This window comes from Pyxicephalus adspersus, chromosome 2 (assembly GCF_032062135.1).
Source record: "Pyxicephalus adspersus chromosome 2, UCB_Pads_2.0, whole genome shotgun sequence".
Classification (NCBI taxonomy): domain Eukaryota; kingdom Metazoa; phylum Chordata; class Amphibia; order Anura; family Pyxicephalidae; genus Pyxicephalus; species Pyxicephalus adspersus.
Window position 1 is genome coordinate 30,318,539 of NC_092859.1, and position 22,329 is coordinate 30,340,867.

At 40.6% G+C, this 22,329-nt stretch overlaps 1 protein-coding gene and 1 long non-coding RNA gene across 4 annotated transcripts in view; one reads left to right on the forward strand and one right to left on the reverse strand.

Annotated features, from left to right (window-relative positions):
- AMN1 (antagonist of mitotic exit network 1 homolog) overlaps window positions 1-907 on the reverse strand; it is a 70,078-nt gene extending 69,171 nt beyond the window's left edge. Inside the window, exon 1 of one of the 3 annotated variants that reach the window (XM_072400253.1) lies at window positions 567-832. In XM_072400253.1, the coding sequence (XP_072256354.1) occupies window positions 567-623 (57 nt within the window). In that variant the 5' untranslated portion in view covers window positions 624-832. Of the gene's footprint in view, window positions 1-566 lie in introns of all 3 variants that reach the window. The other 2 variants (XM_072400252.1, XM_072400250.1) reach the window with 2 other exon arrangements.
- LOC140323301 (uncharacterized) overlaps window positions 1-22,329 on the forward strand; it is a 41,292-nt gene that overhangs the window by 3,387 nt on the left and 15,576 nt on the right. The gene's annotated exons all lie outside the window — the stretch shown is intronic.

Below are 22,329 nucleotides of genomic sequence, written 5' to 3' on the forward strand. Positions count from 1 at the left end.
GTCTACCCTATTATGTAAAGTAAAATTTCTGAGTTTAGGTACGCTTTAAGACCGGTTCTGCCAACAATGCCTGATGTTCATCCCTCTAGGGCAGTGATTCTCAACCAGGGTCCCCCCAATATGTTTCCAAGGTTTCAATGGGCAATTTGTACCTCTCAGGTCAGTTACCACGATTACCAATGATCTTTTTGGCTAAAAGGATGACATTCTTCTCACTAGCCAGCACTATAAGATGCATTCTTCCTACCGACCACCAGACTAATGTACTGGAGCTGTGGAAAAAATTATTATAGTAGGGTTTCTGAGAATTCAAAAATATTTCAAGGGTTCCTCCATGTTTAAAGGGTTAAAAACAGCTGCTCTTGGCTTTGGTATAATTGCGGTAAATCCAGCCATCTTTTGTGCCTTCATCCAGCTTTATTGAAAACTATTACTTTACAATTCGCACTTACATGTGCTTGTACAGAAGAAACCACACATACAACCCCCTCCCCCCCAGACCAGGAAGGAGCTCAGTGCAGTTATTTATAAACCCTTCCAAACACATGGGGGCCCCGTCCTCCTACCTGTCCAGCAAAGGGTCCACCCGCCTGCAGTTCATTGCTATAAGTAATCAGCAACATCAACAAAGTCAGGAACCGTCTGTAAAGACTCCACACGCTTTACGCACATCTACCACACATTACACGCACCGTACTCTTCTGTGCTCCCTTTCTACGCTATCACATGCTTATCATTATTTGTTTTGCTGCTTTTCGTTTGTAGAATCGGACATTCATGCGGTGGGAGGAAAATAATGATCGTTACAAGGTTGATAGTTTGCAGACGGTCCCTTACTTTATAAGGATTCTGGGATTTGTAGTATTCAATATGAGGCCGTTAAACTTCCCTGTGCGTGGGGGAGGGGAACAAAAGCTGAGCTGTTACTAACAGCAATCTTTTTAACATTATCCAGTTCTCTTGCTTTTTTTAAAATAGTTTAATAGATTTTTTTTCTAGTAATATATGTATAATATAAATATTTTGATTCTTTAGTAGAACCAAAATCAAGAAAGAAAAATAATACAATTCAACCTGCTGGTTACATATAGCAAATAAAAACACCCTGGATTTGTACCCTCAGTGACGATGTTAGCAATGTAATAGACAGCAGGTTAAAAAATAAAGTATTGCAATGTTGAACCTATGATGAGTAAAATTTTCACCTGGAGAAGCCCCCAAGTTTAAAAAAAACAACAAAAATTACATAAATACAATACAATATATACACAGTACAACTACATATCTACAATACAAATATCTCCCCTGCAGTGTTTCAGCGGGTCTATCCTTATCTTCTTCCTAGGTGCCCTCTTCCTGGATGGAGTGGTGCTTGAGTAAAAAATTCTGAGCACCCCTTAGTCCCCAAACCTTGCTCCAGAGGGGTGTCAGCAATAGCCTGGACCCACCAAAAATGTGCCGAATCACATGGCTTATAGGAGGATCTGCAGCACTGGGCTGAGGGTGAAACTAAGGACAGTACGGAAAGCTTGGGCACTATTAAAATTTTTATTATTATTATTAATAATAGGGAGGATTTATATAACACAAACATATCATGCAGCGCTGTACAATAATTAGGGATTGCAAATGACAGACGGGTACAGCCAGTGACAAAGGAGAAGCTGAACACTCTGCCCAGAAGAGTTTACAATCTAGGAGGTGGGAATTATGTTTTAATACTGGAGGAGGGACCTGAAAATAAATAATCTATATTTAGATTACTATTAAGGGCTCTTCCAAGTCCATGTATTTCAAAGACAGTAATTGATTACCAACAGGAAATGTTTGAGGGAATTTCATATTCCCTGTTTTAAAAATAGAGCCCTAAATGTTTCTAACAGTGTTTTCCCCTTTTAATGAATTATGTTGTGTTTATGAACTTGTTAAGATAGTTTGTCTACTCCAGGAGAATCAGTTCTGTAGTACAGCCATCTTCCTTCTTGCACTCCTAGCCTTCTTCTCTGGAAATGTCTAAATACTCTATATACAGGCTCAGCTCCTCTTCCCCTCCCCTTCATCTTTCTAAATAAAGTCTTGGATTGTAAACTGTAGGCAGTGGAATTTTTCTGAAGCTTGAAGTTAAGTTACTTTTGTGTTTTTGCTATATTTTGTAGCTAATTGAGTTATGTCCAAACTAGCTGTACCCTCCTTATCAGTAATCTAACATCTGCTTCCCCCTTACCTTAAAACCCCCTTTCCTTATCTTGAAACATTCCATGCTCAGCTAAGCTGTTAATTGTATTTCTTGTTATTGACTAAATACCAAGTGCCTTCTACCCCCTGTTTGACTATATAAACTGCAATGTGATAATAAAGCTTTGAGAGTGATTATTAATATTATTATTAAACAGGATTTATATAGCGCCAACATATTACGCAGGGCTGTACATTAAATAGGGATTGCAAATGACAGACTAATGCAGACAGCGATACAGGAGGAGAGGTGATTTATCTACATTCTATTTCTAAAGCTGCGTACACACTGCCAATTTTTGTCGTTGGAAAGGATCTTTCACGATCCTTTCCAACGACAAGGGAGTGCACGATGCATGATCGGTGCTGTACATACAGCACCGTTCATGCTCTATGGAGAGGGGAGGGGGAGAGCGACGGAGCCGCACCCTGCTGCGCGCTCTCCCCTTCACTTTCATTACGATCGGCTGTCGTCCATCGTCCGTGGATCCGGCAGGTCGGTCGTCCGGACGATGGACGACACCGACTGTACACACGGCAGATTTTCGCCCGATAATTTTCTGATGCCGATTATCGGGCGATAAAAATCTGACGTGTGTACGTAGCTTAAAAGAACTAGCAGCATCTACCAACTGATCAGAGCCCAGGTCACCAAACACAGGTTTGCTTTACAGAACACTTGTACTGAGAAAACTAGTAGGCTGCATTTGCTAAGCTCTTTTTTTTTAAATATTCATTGTTTCAATATATGCATCTTTGCTTACCCTGAACACATGTGCAGATATAGAGGTTATGACTTTCCTTTGATGTTGCTGACTTTATTAATTTATTTACTTATTTCATCTGCACATAAATTTGTATTCAACATGATCAAGAAATTGCTTTTCACATGTTTGAACGATTGAAGTAAATATTTACGCAATTTATTGGGTAAATATTCTAAATTCCTTTAGGAAATCAGCCCAATTGCATCACTTTGTAACTACATTTTAGCAAACAATCTAGGAAAGTAGCTGGTATTGCTGATTATAGCTGAAATAGCTGCTGAGAGCAACTCTGACTCACAGAACAAGATAGCAGCTATCAAACTAACAGCAAGCTACATACTTGAAAGCTACATGTATGGGCTACTTAGGTAAGGGATCAAGCAGAGGTAAACTCACTTTTCCCCACTTCCCTGGCAGCACCAGCATTTTCATCCAGTTCTTTGCATTCAGGTTCTACTTGTAAAATATACAATAAATAGGACACAAGATTAATTATTTTATGTAATAATTGTGTTATTATTTATTGTTTTATTGATTTATATATTTAGCCATGAGTTTAAATGTTTTAATTTACTGAACATTTACTGAAACATTCCCTGGTGGGGAATTGATTACTGCCATTGAAACACATGGCCCTCAAAGATTCTCCACCAGGGAAGGTTTCAGTGAATGTCAACTTTACTGCTTTGTAAATAGACCCCCTAGAATAATAAAAAAAAAGGGTATTATACCTTTAGTTCTAGACCTCTAATGTTTCTCGGTAACCCAACTGTTCTTCAATTCACCTGTTTTTCACTTTTTTTTTCTGCTTCCGTTTAGTATAACTTAAGGTCTTGTCCCACTCCCAACCTGTTACTTACCAGAGAGTGAAAGGAGAAGCAGAAGATGGATGGGCTCATTTTCTGTCACTCTGTGCACTTTCCTTATTAAAAAACATTTTTTGCACTGCATCCTGATTATATGGCTCCTTGTACTGCTTTTCATTCTTTAAGTTTGGGTCTTCTGTAGAGGAACCACAAGAGGCTGATGCCAAATCAAATTCAAATACTTACATGGCTGGTGTTGAAAAAAATAAAAAAATCATGTAATAATGTATAAATAGCTGAAATAATTTCTAAAGATTAACAAATTAACCATATATTATAGACATTAAAATCAAAGAAATGAAATTCCCCACATTCAGACACTTATAATGTATATTTACCATATACCTTCTATATGCTAGGAGACCTGGCTGAGATTTCTTCTGTAAGTTTCTTCTACAAAGAAATACAAGGAGTAACATTTCAATACCATTGTGTGTACAGGAAAGAAACCAAAAAAAGACTAAAAACATTTAATCAATTAAGTGAGGTATAAGTCTGTAGTATCATCTGAGATTTATCAAAGAAAAATGTAGCCACAAAAAGAATATTGTAAATATTTTTTTCCAACATATTGAAATGATGAATTGATTGCACTCCCTCTGGTGCCTTATTCGATAAGTTGGAGCTATCATTACCTAAACATTGTTCCCACCTGACCCATTACATGCTATTAGTAGTATATATTACTGTTACTGGTATGTCATGGAAATCAGTAAATCATTTTTAGAACTCAAGGCCAAACTCAACTAATTCATGGTAAACAATAAGTCAGAGTCTCAACAACAACCTCACTGATTATATTAAACCATGGGACCCATGAATCATTCATTTATCCACATGAAAAGTCATGCTTTGTAAAGCTTTACATTCTTTATATTTCTTTTCTTTGCCTCTCTTATCTCCTGTTTTCAAGAACAACATATCAGCTATCCTTAGGATAGAAACTTCGTGGTCCTTTAGTTTAATTACATTGTTATACATTTATGCTGTGTATAAAGGTTGTCACACAACATAGGCCAACTTTGTCAGTGTTCTTGTTGAAAATAATTTAGTTTCATTGCTTTCATTTAATTTTTCTACTGTTGTAATGTTTATCTTTGCAACATCTTTGTATGTTTTTTTATTGATCAAAAATCAATAAAAATGACTGCAAAATTATATAATAGTACATTATTCCTCTAACCAAAATCCAAAAAAATGTATAGGGACAAAAAAACAAAATCCTGTACAAACAAAAAAATGTATCCTGAGTGCTCTGCCTTGAAGAGACAGACCGGAACCTGTTATTATGCATATGAATGAATTACTGATAGTTAAAAATATAATGTGTAGATGTGTTATGGGATTCAGTAAACCCTATGAGTTGCCAAAGGGCAGGAACTGATAACAGGAAAGACAGATGTAAGAGCAATTTAGTAAAAGAGAAGGTCAGAGCAGACAGTAGGTGGTAGCAGAAGTCAGAAGAGCACAGGCTGCCAGTAGCAGAGGTAACATGTTATTGATCAAGATAAACCTTGGAGCACGTCCTCCATGCTGTTTACAAGCATGCGGAGTCAAGCAGATGTCAAAGATATTTAAACTTCTATCCAGAGCTTTAGCAAACACATTGGTCTGTTAGAGTTCTAAAGTTGTGTCAACTTATTACTTAAGTCCACTAATGAGGTCATGTGTGAACAATAAATAATAAAGCAATGTGTCCATGTGCTAACAAGGGGCATGCTGATCCAAAGGGTCTGATTTATGAAAGCTCTCCAAGACTGGAGAGGATACACTTTCATCAATAAAGTTGGGTGATCCAGCAAACCTGAAACGTGGGAAACTCACAACAGACAAGGCAATAGAGGTTGGGACTGTCCCTTCCTCTGTCTATGAGAGTCTCTTAAAACTTTAATCAAAGAGTCTATTTTTTATTCTTCAGTTCCTTGCGTCACTGGTCATCCAATTCTGGGCTGGTCTTTTCTTTAATTTGCCTGAAGACAAAACAAGTTATTGTTTTACTTATTTTGCTGCCACTGGACATTTCGCTCTCATTACTTTTCTTGGGGGGGGGTTACGGTTTCTATGGTCCCCTTATCTGCTGGTTCCACTTTCACAGCTTCTATGGTCTCCTTATCTGCTTGTTTCACTTGACCAGGTGCAAGGCCAAGACGCCTCCGGGAACAGAAAGTAAAGAACACAAATAGCTGAGTTAGTCATTTTAAAACAGAATATTATAGTTTGAGTTATTTCTCACTATACTTGTGGCTATATAAATTTTATATACATTCACAGGTCTTAGGAATATTCTCTGATCTTTATTTGACAAGGTGGTCTTTTTATACACATAGGTATACAAGGGGATTGTGGTATTTACGTACAGCTATTTAAGTTTTGGCCATATATAGTGTTGTTTGATACATTGCAAGGCATACAAGGCATACATTGCATTCCAAAGAATTTTCGCCATCTGGTTACTGAGTAGAAATAGAAATACAACTCCTTATACAAGTATATGGCTCACATTAGCTCTACAGTCCTGTAACAATACTTATTTAACCCTTCATCGCCCATGGAAGCATGAAAGGCAATGACATAAATCCTAACTGTGTAGATGGGGAAACCATACCATGCATCATAGTTTGTTATTTCAGCCAGATAAATGATAATGAGTCCCCTGTCTATGTTGCATGTGATAGGGCATAACAAGAAAAGTCTTTCGGGCTTTGGAGAAAATTTACAAACTGTATCTAAGGGAAAGATTAAAATTGAACTTCAAATAATGACTTTTTCACTCTTTAGTAGTCTAAGCCCAAAGTTAGAGGCCTTGCTCTACTTTCACTGAGCTTGGAGTTCCTGTACATGGCTCGTGCCTTTGTGTTCTGAGTGAGGGAGTGGCAGAAGTAATAATTTCTGCAGTCTTTCCTATTTAGCTAAAACAAAATCCCACACTTTTATTGCTGTGAAAATTCCCAATCATTCACATAGTTCATGCACAGGTCAGGTGTGTCTCAGAAGGCCAGACTCAAAAACAAGAGTTTTTTATTTCAGAATAAAGAGCCCTGGTAGCGCACTGATTTAATCATTGTGGCACTGAAAAAGCAGTCAGGCGGAAACAATTATTTAAAAAAAAGGATCCCATAAAAGAGAACTCATTTGGCAGCATAAAGAAGTTTATGCTGTTTTTACTACTGGTACATTTGTCCTTGAAAAGAAACAGAAATAGGAGGAATTTAAGGGAGTTGCCTCAATTTCTTTGTGAGTAGGGACTTATCAATGTTTCACTTTTGCTGCTTGGACAGACAAGAAGCCTTTTACTAACATTCAGTCTGTTCTTCTTATCTAAATCTTACAAAATGCACCAGGTACCTGGAACTAAAGTATTATTTAGTCTGTTTGTTTTACCTACATTGCCTAAATGTTTCCACTTATTTATACACATGTGCTTAAAGGAATAGTCACTGTCTCAACAAGTTGGTCAATGAATGATTTAGATTGTGGTTTCAACAATTAATTGAATTTTCATAGTCAACCCAATTAATGGGTAGTAAATTTGTTTTTGTAAATTACTTGCAATTATATTTCCATTGTATGTAAAATGGCTCAGATTCACTAAATACTGCAACATGGCTGACAAATTATAGTTTTCCTTTGTTAAAAGGAGCATTGAAGCAAAACCAATTCCGAGTCTAAGTCTAGTAGCACCCAAGTCAGTGATTCAGTGATGCCCACCAACATGTCACCATCTAATCTCCACTCAGTGGCATGGGGTACATGCTTCATTCCTAACTGTAGTGCTGCGGCCTTTGGAGGAAAGTAAAATTGTGGAGACCAGTTCCTGACAAAAAAGACAAATATGAAACTTGCTAGCAATTACTGCTGTAATTGTTCTGTATTATTGAATATGAGTTGATGCTGATGCCCTACAGGGGCTCCTGCATTGTGTATCTTCAGGTAAACATACACATTTGATGTAGTTTCCCCAAAATAAAAGTGATAAATGAAAATCAAATCAATCATGTTTTCCTTTTCCTAATCTTTTAGGCATTTTTTGTAGGTGCCGGTGGGATCCTATTTAGTTACTAAAACAGTTGGCATCGCTTAGTCCATTTGTCTATAACATGTACATGTCCATTTATCTATAACAATGTATCCTAAAAAATGTTTCCAAGGGGAACATACATATTTACAGGTATATTTATATTTTATCTAAAATTTGTAAACTTCTTTCACCTGCAATGGTTTCAACTTCTTTTACTTTAATTAAAGGATGCTGTCACCACAAAACATGGTGTGATGGGCACTATACAACATTAGAAGCCTGGGACAACAAGTATGCCATAGTATACTGTTTACTTTACTGAAATGTGTATATTATAAAATGATATATTGTTGCTGAATGTATGCAGTGCTTTGTATACATTGCAGATCAGTGTGGGAAATGTACACTAAACACCATTTTGTAAAAATTCTTGACAGGAGTTGAGAAAAGAGCAAATTTAGTTTTGGAGTAATAACATATGCAGGCTCTGACCTACATGTAATTTGTGTACATACAGGCTATAAACCATCATTTGTTTACACTAACCTGACTCTCTCCTCTACAATCTATTATAAATGCTACAGTCAGACTTATTCGATAAAATATAGACTTTTGCTTAAGTTTTCAGAGACTCTTTTAGACAGAGTAAAGGACAGTCCTGACCTCTATTGCCTTGTCTGTTGTGAGTTTCCCACGCGTGAATAAAACCTTGATTCTTTTACTATACCTCAGAAGTTGTCGTGAATATTTGTCAACTTACCATTGACACTACCCATCTTCTTCTAAAATCATCACTACTTCCCACCACTCCATATCCCCCCTATTGTGTGATACTCACCCCACTTCCTAGATTGTTAGCTCTTTGGGGCAGGGTCCTATCCTCATTCTGTGTATTTGTCTGTCATTTGCAACCCCTATTTGATGTACAGCACTGCGTACTATATTGGAGCTATATAAATCCTGTTTATTATTAATAATAATATTAATCACAGAAGTATATTTGCATGCTTCCTGTCCCAACTTTCTTTGCCAGGTTTAGGAATGTTTTGTTCAGTACAAACATAAGCTGCTTCTCATATTGGAACTCATTCCATGCACAGGTATATGCCCATATATTAGAAGAGAAGTTGTTTTTGGAAAAGCATGTAATCTTTATAAGAATCTTCTTCTGTTGTGCTTGCCACAGCCTCTATGGCAATCTTGAACCATGAGTAAGCTAGAGGAACTATGGCATTCTGGAATTTGAGGCCAAACCCAGGTGGCCACCTCACCTGCAAACTTTCAGGATACAGCCTATACAACTGCAAAGCACCAAACTTTATATTTGTATGTAAATAAGGCTGCCCCGAAGTCATTATATAATTGCAAATTAAAAATAGTAACAAAGTTATTATAATTTTAACACATGAAGTATGTGTTTAACTTGATTTGCTTTTATATTTATAAAAAAAATTTATTTATTTTGCTTGGCTATAACTGCAGACATTTAAATTACATTGCCTTGAAAAACATGTTTTGTAGGTTATCAGATGGCCTAGAGGCTTAAAGCGAAAGTTTAAAGCCATTTCCTCCAATATTTTTTTGTTCCAAATCCTGTGCCCCATTGTTTCCCTGTATAAAAACTATATTGCCAAAATCTACTCACATCTCCACACTCCAGGGATGTTCTATGCATTCTCCACTGTGCTCCAGGGTATCTTTGCAAATTTACAAAAAGCTGCATGCAGGAATTGTAATACTCAGGCTTACTTAATAACATGTAGGCTTACTTAAAAAAGTTTTTTCCTAACAATTTCAACAAGTGATCTGACAGTTGTTATGTATATGGAAGGCCCTGTCTAAATATATGACATCTATACAGAGTTGGATTAGACAGTTCTCTCCTATGGGGAGACATAAGTTTTGTTAGTGTCAGAACTCTCCTATGTGCACCCTTCTTATTCTGGTTTCATGTTGTTAATAAATGCTTGCAGTCTTGAGACCAAGACCCGACACCACAGCCACTACACCTTTCACCAGAATGGTGTGCAGGTTTACTTTAGTACTTATACATACAATTTAAATATTTCTCAGTAATAAATGGTTTTTCAATACCATAAAAATAATTGGCTGGACTAACCAAGCTCATATGATAGCCATACTCTTGTTTTTCCCTGTCTTACACTTTTTGTCCTTTTTCTTTTTAGAAAACATTGTAAGTAAATGCTTGGGCTATTAGTTAGGTCAGTTACTGTAAATGTAGAAATTATATTTCACCATCATAAGCTGTAAAAGTTTGTGGGAAAAAAACAAGTCTAATACATATATCCTTAAGCTAGGTTATTATTTTAACTCCTGACTCAGGCTAAACAAACCTTTCATACCAGATTGTTATATCACTGTGATTTGAACTCCAGTCTACTTTTCCATTACTTCAGTGTTAAGTACAGTTCTTTTAGTTTACAGCTGACTATCAGTTGCTGAGGTAACCTTTAGTATAAATATTGAACTGAGCATTTATCTTCAGAACAATTCTAGGCAACACATGAGCTACTATTGTTATAAACCTAAAGGATAACTAAGTCCGAATCAAAAATGTAGTATATTGTGATTTACCAGTCCCTAGATGTGGTGTCTGCATTAGTTGTATTTTTCCAGGCTATGAACATATTTAGCAAGTGCAGAAAAGTCCTGCAGACCCTGCTAGAAATGCAGACTTGAAACCTTGTGTCCACATTCACATAACCACAGTAATAAACTAACACAGTCTGCCTGGCAGGCCTCCCGAGTAGAACTACATATGAGAAGATCGTCCACATATTGTAGAAGGACGGAACCATGAGGGGCAGTCCAAGAGCGCAGTGTAGCTTGGAGGACAATGGAGTAGACTACAGGGGAATCTACATAACCCTGAGGTATTCTACACCAAGTATACTGGCGATGTTTAAATGTAAAGGCAAAGAGTGGCTGTGTCTCCTTGTCAACTGGGACAGAAAAAAATGCATTCTTTAAATCAATAACAGACAAAAACTCTGCATGGGCAGGAATAGGTGATAGCAGAGATGGCACGTCTGAAACCACAGGGGCTATGGGTATGATCTGAGCATTTACTGCTCTAAGATCCTGGACAAACCTAAAAGTATTGTAAGCCTTTCTCACTGGGTTGATAGGTGTATTAGAGGGGGAGATAGTTTCCTCAATAACCCCTGTCCCTAAAGATAGCTACTCTCCCTTTCAGTCTATTCTAAGTGGATTCAAAATAGAAGCAACAGAGAGTTTCGGTAAGATTCGGAATTTCCCCTAAGCCTCAAGGCAGGGACTTTCCGTACTCACCGAATTCTGTGTGCTCTAATCCCGGACACTGAGCCCCCAGCTGAAAGGATCTGCTTCTACTTCTAGTTCCACGAATGCACCGTGACTTCCCCTGCACCAGAGAGACAGACGTCTGGAGAGATATCCCAACAACACACACGCACACAGTATGGTTTTAGGAATATACTCTAATGTTTACTTAACGAGGTGATCCTTTTATACAGACAAGGAGTGGTCTTTAGTTACATACAGCTATTTAAGTTTTAGTCATATATGGTGTTATTAGATACATTGTATTTCAAAAGATTTTGCAATTTACAACATCTGTTTACATTTAAACTGTAAAGACAAGAAAGAAGAAGTACAACTTTCCTACAGGAGCATATATGGCTCAAGCTAGATCAGCTATTTTAACTCTTCAGTTGTCATACATTACACAGACAGCAGGAACCAAAGAATGTATTGAAAAACACAATTACTGTGTCCATAAAAGGTATTGACATAATGGCATAAGTTTACTAGGGACTTTAGTGTAGTAAACATGCACAAGGCACTTACACTAGCATTTACACTTACACTATTTTCACTACCAGCTCTCCTATCTGCATTCTAGCGCTAGGCCCTGCTTTTTTCCTTTTCCTCTTCCTCTTCCAGACGATCTTCGGGCATCCTAATTGGCTGTGCCCAGCCAAGCTTTCATTTCAGAAACCCAGAGCGATCATGCAGGAAAGATGCATTATTGCAAAAAGGGCATTGCATGTCTTTTTCTGCAATAATGACCAGTCTGATCACACAGACTTACCAGTGGAACTTTATTTCCGCTTTAACTACAAGCCCCCTTCCAAAGTTAAATAATTCTAATACACTGTGTTATAATAAATTTTAATTTTGTTTTTAGTTACACTTATACGTTGCCTAGGCCAAATGAAATGGCAATTGAGGGTGTCCTAAAGTAGAACTGAACTCATTAATTATTTTCTTATGTTTTGCCTTATGTTTATGTTGAACTATCAATGCTAATTGTTTAAAAGAAAAATAGAGTCTAACATTCTTGTTTTCTTTACTTGGTTTTGGTCAAAGTATAAACAGAGCATGCTACAGGTTTTTGTATTTTATTTTATTATTTATTTACTGCATCTACCAAACCTGGCCTTGATCTCTGAGACAATCTATAATTATAAAATGTGTGGCTGTGTTCAGTTTGCATGTTGTTCTGTAGCATTAGACAATCAACTATATTTTTTCTGTAATGCTAATTCCACTTGTCAACACTTATAATAAACAGCAGGCATTTATGATTGGATTGTAATTTTGACTGCAACTCAGGGTACAATAGCTGATAGCTGACATGAATACTGTGTGTGTACCTCCTTAATTAACAACTGTACAGCCAAACAACCTTTGGGGATTAGGCAGCTGTGCCCGATTGCCTGAAAGTGTCTTTGCCAGCTGGTGGAACGGCAATCTGGAGACAGTCTATGCAAATCTATTTGCCTCTTTTTTAAAGAATAGCTGATGGCATTGGGGAACCTTGGCAAACACAAGCAAAGGCAGCGTAGGTCAACACTCAAATTTTAAAAAAGCTTGAACTTCTGATAACTGAATTGAATGCATCATCCTAATTAATTTTTTTAAAGCAAAATAAAAAATGTGTTGTGTGTACCACACCTGTTTTGTTTCTTTGGCTGCTACTAGCCATGGGTTGACAAGTTTTTTCTGAAGCTATGCTAGTGTTTATTTAGGAAGAACTTTTGCAATTTGGTACCCATCCACTTGCCATGAAGCACTGGATATAAGGGTTCTTGTGTAGGGAAATTGCAAAACAAAGAACAGATGGTAAGAGGGAGCAATTTCACACATGGGAATTGAAATCCCTTCACTAAATTCTAATTCTGAACATCTCGTTGGGTCCCTTGTGGTGTGTAAAATGTATATAACAGAGTGTTTGCCTTCAATGTGGTTGCAGACTCCTTGGGTTCTTGTACATACTCAGTGAGTATTAATTCCCGTCTTCCTGTTCCTGAGGCCCCCCTCCCCTCTATTGTTAGAATCAGCATGCAGGCACACAGTTTCATGCAAGTCCCAGGAACTGCAGAAAGTATATTTCCAAGTATATTTCCAGTATTATACTCCAGTTCCAGTAAGGTGGCTTGTTAACTCTAGGCCTTGGGTCTCCTCACGTGTTCAGCAGTGGTTCCACTGTTGTCCTGGACTCCAGTGTAAGATACATTGATCAAAAGGGAATAAAAAAACACTGCTGCTGTAAACCTTTTTATTATTTCACTATTGCTGAACTATTTCACTGTATTGATAAACAGTTTGGGCAGGTGCAGACCTGCAACAGGTTCAGATGCACTGCCCAGCTGCTCAGTCACTGGCACCACAGTGCTGGTTGGTGTTATTGCTTTAAATCTGTTTATAAAAAAATTACCGGTTACAACTACTCAATGTTTTGGTTATATGACCAATTAACAGTTGTGGGACATATAATTAGAAACATTTTGGTATACCTGTTTGGTAAGTACAAAAACACAGCTTTGTCTTGTGCACATTTCCTATGTTATCTCGAATAGGCAATTTATTTAGTTCTAGTCCTAGTTCTTGTGATAGACTACAGAAGAAATATGCAAGTATTGCATACTGTTTTATTTGGGTTATTTGTATTTGAGGTATGCTTTAGATCCATATTTTTATAGCTATAGTTTACAAAGAAAAGAGTCTCAAAAGACTGGAGATGTTTTGGGCTTCTGTACATGAACTGCCCATTTAAAAACACTGCAACAATTTCAATGGAATGCAAAGGATTTGCAGACCAGACCATAACCCTCTATTTATTATTATTCTGTATTTTGGATCCAATCCTTGTTGGATTTGCTAGTGTGTTTTAGGTCATTATCACAATAAAAAATCCCTTTACTTTGAAGTTTGGGACGGTGGATTGCAAAGGCAATGCGAGTAGATCGCGGAGCCCTGCCTTTCAAAATAAACTCTACCGCGCACTGGAGTTAAGTCCAAACACCGCTGTTGGTAGGTCATTTTGACTTGGTCATTTTTAAAGTATCTCGCAAGCCAAAAAAGTGTGGGCACCCCTGGTTTAGACTAACATAGACATGGAGTGTACTAGAACATTGCCATTGTTTTTTAAATTGTCTTGTTATCTAATAAAAAAAAGTTACAGTTTAAGCCAAACTCCAGGCAAGCAGCTAAATGCACAGCTGAAAAAGCACATAGGAACTGTACCCTCCAAATGATTTGCCAGTTTTGTGATTCAGACAGAAAGCACAGACAGATCCTGGACTAGCTGTGCAGCGTGTTTGAGTATGGATTAAGAAGAATGCCAGTAAGATAAGATCTACCACCAGCACAACAATTACCTCATTCCTCCTTTCTTATTCAGCTATCAACTTTTTTCTTGTTAGCACATGTGTAAGCAGCTCAGTAGGTGCACGTATTGCACTTTCCAATCTGGTAGCTGCTTTGCAGGAGATTACCAGCCAGTCAGAATTCCCTCTGACCAGCACAATAAAAGATCTGTTGTTCCCTGATAGGGAATTCTGTTCAGACTAAGCAAATTTAAAGACAAGAAACGTCAAATTGGAAGTCTTTCATAACAAGTGGCCACAGTCCTACTGCTCAAATTCCAGTCTCTTGGGGGAATGGTCAATTCATTCAGGGGTTGTTTGCAGAGAGGTAATTGCAGATCCACATCTAGGAGCCAAAGTATTTGGGATTCCCTCGATTGTCTGTGCCACTGTTGTTTGACTTTGTATGTATGTATTTCCTCAATTAGGCTATTTGGCAAGGAAAAATGTGTGAATTCGGAATGTGTGTTGTAGGAATGTTGGGGAAAATACTTATAGACTCCTAAGTGTTCATATGTGAATATTAAGTTCTAATAAATAACAACAGGTCTGATAGAATGATTTTGCAGAAACATGACCAGGGTACAGCATGAGAAGTCCTCTTCTGCCATAACCAATTAATTCATCCATTCCCCAAAACCGCTCACCACAAAGAAAAGAAAAAACCATTACACATTCTTTGGTAGAAAAAATTGGTCACAGCAGCCCCCTTTATTAACACCATGTTTTTTAACACAACAACCTTTTGTAGTAACCATATTTTTAGAATAAACCGGAACAATTCTTCATACAGGTCCATGAAAGTCACCAATCTTCCTTAGTAATCCAGCTGTCACCGATCCCCTGCCAGGCCCCCAGGCTCTCATACCCCGCCTCGGGGACAATTAGCGGATCCCCATACTCCAACTTAGCCTCCACAACAACCAAGTGTCATGCAAGGCCAACCTTACTGTCCCAAACCAAAACTTTTTCGTGTCCCCATCTCCTCTATATTTACATTACCCCCCTCTAACTTCCATGGACCCGAACAACAAAAAACCTGCCCCGGCCCTGCTGCTGTGACAATAACCCTACACCTTCCTTACAATAGGGAGGGAGGGTGGGAATGCAGTTCAACAGCAAAATTTTTAAGGTTCTTCTCCCACCCCAGAAAACCCTGCTTTTTAAACCCATGTATTAAACCCTTATATTCTTCTTTTTTTTTGAACTATTAACCTCTTTCTTAACATCCTTGCACGAGGTGTCTTCACCTTCTCAACCCTCCAGTTTTTTTTTTTTTTTCTTTGAACTTTTAACCCCCCCTTCTCTTACTTCGCATTTTTCTCCATCACCTCCACATGGCTCCTCTTGAACTTTTCACCCCTCTTATTCGGCCTTCAATACTCCCCCTGTCATGAGGCCCTTCACCTATCCTGTTGCTTCAGGCCTGCTTTATTAGAGACGATATCTACTCTGTATTCCTGAAATTCCTTGTTGTGAAATAGTAAGACAGTCTGCTCCTGATGCAAAAAGGAATTGTGGAGTCTAATTGTCTAATTGGCAGACTGAAAGGATATTCTGAGATAACAGAAATCTATGACTCTCATAATTAACGGTATTCTACTTTTGCAGATTCATAAAGAGAACTTTTCATATATTTAAAACATACAGGTAAAATTAGGTATTTTACGTGTTGTAGTTTTATCTGCAGCATTTTATTCTTGATTTTTTTGTATTCACTTGAGCACTGAAACTTGCTACATTCTCTTTTCAGGAAGAGTCATTTCCCTAGCACAGCACAGCACAAGTCAGGGTGCATTCGAGGAACTAGAAGTAGAAGCAGATCCTTTCACAGCCCACTGTCATCCTTACAAGTCATAGCCCGTTTTCTCTTTTGGGAGTGTCCAATTACTCTCTGTGCTGACCCAGCTCTTCTGCCCCTCCCCTCTCCCCCTACATAACTTTTTATGTAACTTCCAGGATGGACTCGATTCTATTGGACCCTCAATACTATTTAGTGTTAATTGACTGACAACTGCTGACATCACAAACAGGTCAGAAAATCTATGGGATTTATGTCTACACAAGGATGTGTATTACAGTTTAATAGCATGCAAATCTTTTTTCCCAGTTCCAATGTGGCCTTTATATATATGATTAGAACCACTGGCATGCACATGCATGTCACGGAGCCTCCCCCATTCTAAATGGTGCAACAGAGATTAGCCTAGATCATCACACCACACTGTTATATCCATTCTAGACTTGAATCTCAAAATTACTGGTGCTCAGAAAAGGAAAGCTCTGACTGTATCCTGATAAATACAACAAAAAAGTTCAAAATACCCAAGAAAAATACAATTGTACAAATGAAATTGTAAAAAACACAATAAATGTTAAGTGTAATTTAGCTTAAATGTGCCAAGGAATAAGGATGAGCAAGCGAGATTTTTAAATTCGATCTTGCAGTGAATCGGGCCTTCCTCGCTTACCGAACATGTAAGCGAGAACGGCCTTGCAATTCACCATGAGGTCACGTTCTGGACAAACTAACAAGGAAAAAAGCAGGGAGCGGTTACGCCGAGAAGTTTCGGTGGTAATCACGACTAGGAGCAAATCATTTGCTCCCAGGACGCACAGCAAGGCCCAGCAGCCAATCAGAAAAATCAGAGCACAGGCATATATATATAGGGAAGGAGGGAGGGGTTAGTAACTCCATCTTATGTTCTGTGTGAAGGATAGACGCAGGGGGAGTGTAGTGTGACAGGGACAGTGTAGGAGCCTCTTAAGCTGCGTACACACCTGCAATTTTTCTCGTTGGAAAGGATCTTTCACGATCCTTTCCAACGAGAAAAGACTGCACGATTTTACCAAAGAAGATTGGTACTTTGACATTTTGTGCTACTGGAAAATAAATACAGATATTTTAGTGTTTGATACCTGTTCCTATTTACCAAAGAAAAGTGCAGCAGGCTCTTCTTCTGCAGCAGCAACAAAAGCAGCAGGAACCAGCACAGCCGTGAAGGGGGAGCAAACAGAGATGTTAGCGTGGCTAATGTGCCTGTACTTCCCGATGACTCTCACATGTTGTTTGATGAACAGCCTGAGGATCTGTCAGTGCGGAGCAGGAGACAGACTTTGAGACCCTTGGAGAGTGTGGTCAGGACTTGCTGGGTGAGGGTTCTGGATCAGTGGCTGCATTTGCAGAGGTTGACTTAGATAAAAATGAGGGGGATGATGACCGTGATGTCACCTGGGAACCACCAGTGCGTGTAAGGGCTAGGAGTAGTTTCGAAACAGACGTAGAGGAAAGGCAGCAGCAGCAACAGACTGGGGATGGAAGGGGGCGCAAATCTGCCTCATATGAGTCCCAAAGAAGAGACAGATATGTGGGCACAAGCAGGGGAACAGTAAGACATGATTTGACCATGGGGGAGATGGAGCTGGAGCAGATGCAGGGCACCCAGCAGACGCAGAGGCAGGCAAATAAACAGCAGCAGAGTGGTTGCACGCATCTCTCCAGTGTGGTCCTTTTCCCGCTGAAAGACGGCGACGAGTGCGTAGCAATCTGCAACCTGTGCCACAGACAGATCCGCAGAGGACAGGCTGGATCACATTTGGGTACAACATCCCTGCTTTCCCATGCGCAAGAACCACAAACCAAAGTGGGAGCACTACTTGTGTTCTCTTGAAGGAGGTGCAACCACGTCATCCTCTCTTCTTCCACCTCCATTGACTCCAGACTTCCAGCTGTGGGGAAGTATCAGCTTCTGCGCGCAGGTTTCATGGCGTCAGACAATGTTTGTCCTCACAAGATGGGTATTCCATTGACCCCTTCAGCTCCCCTAGCTCCCAGTCCCTTCCACCCACTCTACTGGAGTTGCGCAAGGCATCAGGCTATGGCCCAACCAAGAAAAGAGTCATTGAACTCAATTCACGTCTAGCCAAACTATTGGCCTTGCAGCTACTGCTGTACAGCATTGTGTGCTTGGCTCCCCTCTATGACCTGATGGCCTGTGCCGAGCGACGGTGGAATATACCAAGCAGGCATTACTTCTCCCGCACTGCTGTACTCAGTTTACATGCAGATGTAATGGAAAACCTCTCCCGGGCATTGGCATTCTTGGTATCTAGCCAAATCAATGTCACCATGGACAGCTGGACAACCAGGCATGGAGTGGGATGCTACCTGTCCTTCACCGGTCACTGGGTGGCCTTGCATAGGTCAGTGGGTGGTAGTCTGCAAGAGGCATTACAGCACCTGGTACCCCCATGGAGGGGTGTGGTGGGAAAGGATGAGGCACCCAAGTCCTCTCCCTCCTCCCCCTGGATTCCTTCTACCGTCAACCCCTCTTTTTTTGACACTTCTCCTGAAAGGCCAGCAGCAGAGGACATTATGGTTAAGCGGGCATGCCACTACGGCTTGCTCAAGCAAACACGTTGCCAGGCAGTGCTGAAATTGGTGTCCTTGGGGGAGAAAAGTCACACCACTAGAGAACTCTTGTGAGAGGTTGAGGCTTGGCTGATGCCCTCCCAGCTCACAACAGGCAACGTAGTGTGCGACAACGTGGCCAACCTTGTGGCTGCTCATGGGCCGCATAACACATGTGCCCTGCATTGCACACATGCTGAACCTGGTGGTGCAGAAGTTCCTCCGCACGTACCCAGGACTGGAGGACTTACTGAGTCAGGCTCGCTCCATCTGCACCAATGTACACCGATGCCCTACTGCCACCGCCACACTTAGCAAGATCCAGCGCCAACAAAGGCTGCCACGACATAGACTGATTTGAAACACTGTACCTAGATGGAATTCCACCATGCACATACTTCAGCGTGTGTGTGAGCAAAGGATAGCCATCCACGTGGTGCATGAAGGCAGCAGGGCCCTTGGTACAGGCACACAACTGAGCTATTTTACCAGTGACCAGTGACTGCAGACGGAGATCCTGTGCGAGATACTGGCCCCCTTTGAGCAGGCCACAAACGTTGTGAGTTGGGAGCGGTCAGGCTGGGGCGACATCATAACTATCATCTTTCTGCTTTATAATACCCTGTGTGGCCTAATGGAAAGTGGGGATGGGAGAGGAGGGGAAGCAAACGGGGAGGAGGATTAGGGTGACATTATACTCCATAGCGCACAGCTAGCATCAGGAGGAGCAAGAAGGGACACTGACCAGCATCAGGAGTTCCAAGAAGAGGTGGAAGATGATTTTGATGATGATGATGATGAGGGAGACCATGTTGGGGCTGCTGGACAGGACCCGTCAAAACCACATTTGTGCTGTCACGCCTTATTGTGAGGGTGATGGAACAACAGGATCGGCTGCAGCTTGAAAATGAGCAGGTGGGTGATGAGGAGGAAGATGTTTTGGCACCTACTGAGGGACAGGAGGAGGATGAGCCCAGGGAACCCCTCTTTCATTTGTGTGTCCACATGTTGCAATGCCTACGGAGGGACCCCTGCATTTGCAGCATCAAAAAACAGAATAATTACTGGCTGGCCACCCTTCTGGATGACGGCTACAAAAATAAAATGTCACAGTTTCTACCCAACCCAGCACAAGAGAAAGAAAAGGTGGCCCGCCTGTGCAGACTGCTATGTGACCAGCTGTGTGAGGAGTTCCGCGCACCACATTCCACACAGGGAGATGAGGCGGACCCTGTCTCCACCGTATCCTCCTGTAGCGACAGCAGCAGCAGTAGGAGCAGCAGGCCGCACACATCCAAAAGTCTAGGCCAAGGCAGGGGGGATTTTGTGGATGCCTAGCGAAACCTGATGCGGCCACCTCAAACAAGTGAAGTGCAGGTTCATAACCACTGAGAAAGGATGAAGCATGGTGCACGATTACGTTGGCTCTTTTCTGGCTGGTGGTGGTGGTGGTGTTGAAAACAGCAGTTATGACGAGGATGCCTGTCCTGACAGTAGTGACGCCATTAATTTTTGGGTCAACAGGCTTAAAATCTGCCCGCAGTTGGCACAGTTTGCCATAAAGTCTGCCGTATGCCATGAGTCTGGGGGTTCCTATCACCAACAACCTGTCAGCTGATCCTGCCTCAGTTGAATTTTTCCACTAGTTATTGCAAGGCACAGGGGTGGCATTCATTGCCAATGTCATGCTTGCCATTGTGCCAGCTAGCAGTATACTTTACATTTCTGCTGCTTCCGGGAGGCCAACAAACTGCAGATGAAAACCCCCAGTACTGCCACACTGATAGGTACCATTGTCTTTGCCTAATTTTTCAGCTAAGTATTGTAAGATTGAGGGTTGGCATTCATGTCCATTCACTAAAATTGTATTACACAATTCTGGGTGGGTGGCATTGTCGATGCACTACACCCAGCTCTAGATGACAGTTACCAATGCGGTCCACGCTCCGTCTCAGGGCTCATCGCCTCCTCCTGCTGCGGTTGCTGCGGCCTGTCAGCACTCCATTCACCTAAATTGTATTAGACACTTCGGGGTGGCATTGATGATGCACTACACCCAGCTCTAGATGCCAGTTACCAATGCGGTCCTCCCTCCTTCTGAGGGCCCACTGCCTCCTCCTGCTGCCAGTCAGTACTCCATTTACTAAAATTGTATTGCACACTTCTGGGTGGGTGGCATTGTCGATGCACTACACCCAGCTCTAGATGCCAGTTACCGACGAGGTCCACGCTCCGTCTAAGGGTCCACCACCTCCTCCTGCTGCTGCTGCTGCTGTCTGTCAGTACTCTAATAACTTAAATTGTATTACACACTGCTGTGTGGCTTGTCAATGCACTACACCCAGTTCTAGATGCCAGTTACCAATGTGGTCCACGCTCTGTCTCAGGGCCCGCCGCCTCTTCCTGCTGCTGTTGCTGCTGCCGCCTGTCAGTACTCCATTCAGTTAAATTGTATTACACACTTCTGTGTGGCATTGACGATGCACTACACCCAGCTCTAGATGCCAGTTACCAATGCAGTCCACGCTCCATCTCAGGGCCCACCGCCTCCTCCTGCTGCTGCTGCTGCCGCCTGTCAGTACTCCATTAACTTAAATTGTATTACACACTTCTGTGTGACATTGACGATGCACTACACTCAGCTCTAGATGCCAGTTACCAATGCAGTCCACGCTCCGTCTCTGGGCCCACCGCCTCCTCCTCCTGCTGCTTCTGTCTGTCAGTTCTCCATTCACTAAAATTGTGTTTCAACCTTCTTTGTGGCATTGATGGTGCACTACACCCAGCTCTAGATGCCAGCACTTATAGTGATATAGAAGTATACTATATCACTAGTATACTTCTAAAACTAAACTGTTTAGCTACATAATTTCAGACACATACAAAACATCTTGTTATTCATAAACAGTCGACATTATCTGAGTTTAGCAGAATTAACAAGGACACTCATTTTGGCAGAACATCAGGTTTATATACATATAGTCTACACAACCAAGGAATACGTCTATCTCTTATAACTAAAAACTAGAATAAGAAATAAAATGGAGTGTCTCAGGCCCTTTCAATCCCCTCTTAAGTCATGAATATGACTTTACCTCTTATTATTCATCTGTAGATACTCAATGTACTCATGTCCAATGTCCCTTGTTCTAGGGCAGAACGCCTGCAATGCTTGCAATAAGGAGGGAATGCATTGAATACACCAACACAGCAGGATTAGACAGACGATTATAATAATTCCATACATAAAGAGCGTTTTCAACCAGCTAATATCAGGTAACCAGCTAAGAAACCAATCCCATCATGTGGATGATCTCACATCTTGTTTAATATCTTGTACAATTTCTTGTAATGCCTGTATTTCTTCCTCTATGGACTT